Source organism: Electrophorus electricus, chromosome 18 (genome assembly GCF_041902795.1).
Source record: "Electrophorus electricus isolate QZ-2024a chromosome 18, ASM4190279v1, whole genome shotgun sequence".
NCBI classification, from domain to species: domain Eukaryota; kingdom Metazoa; phylum Chordata; class Actinopteri; order Gymnotiformes; family Gymnotidae; genus Electrophorus; species Electrophorus electricus.
The window spans coordinates 2092501-2095000 of NC_137514.1; the positions used below are offsets into that span (position 1 = coordinate 2092501).

The 2500-nt window shown below is 41.4% G+C and overlaps 1 protein-coding gene across 1 annotated transcript in view; it reads right to left on the reverse strand.

Moving 5' to 3' along the window:
- adgrl1b (adhesion G protein-coupled receptor L1b) overlaps positions 1 to 2500 on the reverse strand; it is a 51908-nt gene that overhangs the window by 11438 nt on the left and 37970 nt on the right. Inside the window, exons 11-13 of the mRNA XM_081701438.1 lie at positions 1499 to 1537; positions 1092 to 1272; positions 336 to 458 (exon numbers count right to left, since the gene is read on the reverse strand). Of these exons, the coding sequence (XP_081557564.1) occupies positions 336 to 458; positions 1092 to 1272; positions 1499 to 1537 (343 nt within the window). The remainder of the gene's footprint in view (positions 1 to 335; positions 459 to 1091; positions 1273 to 1498; positions 1538 to 2500) is intronic.

The window sequence follows — 2500 nt, forward strand, 5'->3', positions numbered from 1 at the left end:
CTTGGTCTCCCGTGGTAACAAGGACCCTGGCGCCAAGACGGACGAATGCAGGGGGTCGGACTCCCTTGCCCTCTGGCTGGTGTCTCTCAAACCAAATACTCGGTCACAACAGCACTGACATAAAGCTGCACAGAACACTGAGTGCCCGCGCCGTCGCCACGGCAACCGCCAGGACGGTGACCATGGCGACTGTAACCGCAGGCGCCGTTGCTGTGACAACCAGAGCTTTCCAGCCTACCTGTATGAAGGAAAACAAGAGAGCCAGAGGGACAGAGAGAGAGAGAGAGAGAGAGAGAGAGAGAGAGAGAGAGAGACAGACAGACAGACAGACTGACCATTGCGGCTGTATTGTTTGATGGTAGCTGTAGAGAGATGGATGGTGCTGTCACTGTCATAGGAGTGGGGGAAGAACAGGTCTTTGACCTCAGTCTCTGTGTTCAATACGTACACCTCCAGGTCTAACACACACACACAAGAATCAACACAACAATTACACTTTAAAGAAAATAGCGGCTGATCCTGTTGATACACTATTACACATATACAACATGTTTAACTGACATTACAATTGAAAAACTTTATGAGATAATTTGCAAGCTCACAAAGAGTAGTAACCACACTATCAGAGCATGGCCAACAATCAGTTCAGATATATGCTGATTTGTAGATATTATGCTAGTGTAGTGAATGTTAACCTTTAAAAAAGAGTGAAAAAACTGCATGAAAAACTTTGAAAAATAAGTGCTGATTAACAGATATGCATATACATGAATCAGACATACAGTCATTAACATGCTGAGTTTTTATTAGTAGTGTGTATAAGTGCTGATTAACAGATATGCATATACATGAATCATACACTACAGTAATTAGCATATTGAGTTTTATTAGTAGGGTCTATAGGCACTGATTAACAGATATGCATATACATGAATCATACACTACAGTCATTAGCATACTGAGCTTTTATCTGTAGTGTTTATGAATTCCATCCTTTCATAAGGCCTTTCTTTCTGAGTGGTATGTAATCAGCACGCTTTATGTGGACCTGAACCCAGACCCCAGGCGGTGGAGAAGCACCATTGTCGTACCGACGTTGGGGGCACGGTCACTAAACTCCCCGTTGTAGAGGTTGTTGGCCAATAGGAAGGAGCCTTTCTCCATCACGTCCAGCATCATGGTGGCTGTGTGAGACTGCTCCGTAGTGTTCATGTCCTGCCAGGAGTCCAGCGCCTCCAGACGCAGCAGGTTGTCCACCGTCTGGACCATGGCCTGGACCGACAGCCGGGAGGAGATACACCCTCATTACACCTGAGGACTTCAACTCGCTTGTTATGGATCAAATATACAGCAAATCTAATGTTTATAGTTCAGTAATGGAGGATATAATTTAATCTATTATAGTGATATAGAAAATTAATTATTATCGCGAGGACAACACCGTTTATTGCATGGAACACTTGTGCTAAGACTCTTATTCTGAAGTCTCTGTGTTCACCTGAATAAATGCTTTGCAGGTCCTCCCCCTCTTCTGGAGCTGCAAGACAAGTGGGTTTTAATATTGATTTCCACACATGCAGCTTTTATGTGTATATGTGTGTGTGTGCACGAATTTTACATTTGTATCTGTTTTGTGTGTGTGTGTGTGTGTGTGTGTGTGTGTGTGTGTGTGTGTGTGTGTGACTGTATGTTTCTTTGTTTTTGTACATTTATAGAACAAAACTACTCTGACCACTGGAGAAAACCAGACAGAAACAGGTGCAACCTACTTTGTTAGGAGCAGTGAAATGAACCTGAAAATAACAACAAAAAACATTCAGCTTTTGATAAAAGCAGGTGACCTTGTAAACTCTAAAGGGCTTTACTCTTTATTCTAAAGGGCTTTATTTTTTAGTCTAAAGGGCTTTACTCTTTACTGTAAAGGGCTTTATTTTTTAGTCTAAAGGGCTTTACTCTTTACTGTAAAGGGCTTTATTTTTTAGTCTAAAGGGCTTTACTCTTTACTGTAAAGGGCTTTACTCTTTACTCTAAAGTGCTTTACTGTAAAGGGCTTTACTCTTTACTCTAAAGGGCTTTACTGTAAAGTGCTTAACTCTTTATTGTAAACAACTTTACTGTTAAGTGCTTTTCTCTTTACTCTAAAGGGCTTTACTGTTAAGTGCTTTTCTCTTTACTCTAAAGGGCTTTACTGTAAAGGGCTTTACTCTTTACTCTAAAGGGCTTTTTACAAAAGCTGAGAGCTTCTTTTCTTTTGTTGGATCCTGAGCTGGAGGAGTAGTTTGGCCTTAGAACTTATTTATCACTTTTAAAAGCCTACATAGATATTATGTTCTGTCAAAATATAAAAACGTGTGTGTGTGTGTGCACGCGCATGTGTCTGTGTGTGTGTACATATCTATGTGTGTATGTGTGTGTGTGTGTGTGTGTGTGTGTGTGTTTGTGTGTGTGTGCACATGTGCCTGTGTGTGTGTATATCTGTGTGTGTGTGTGTGTGTGTATA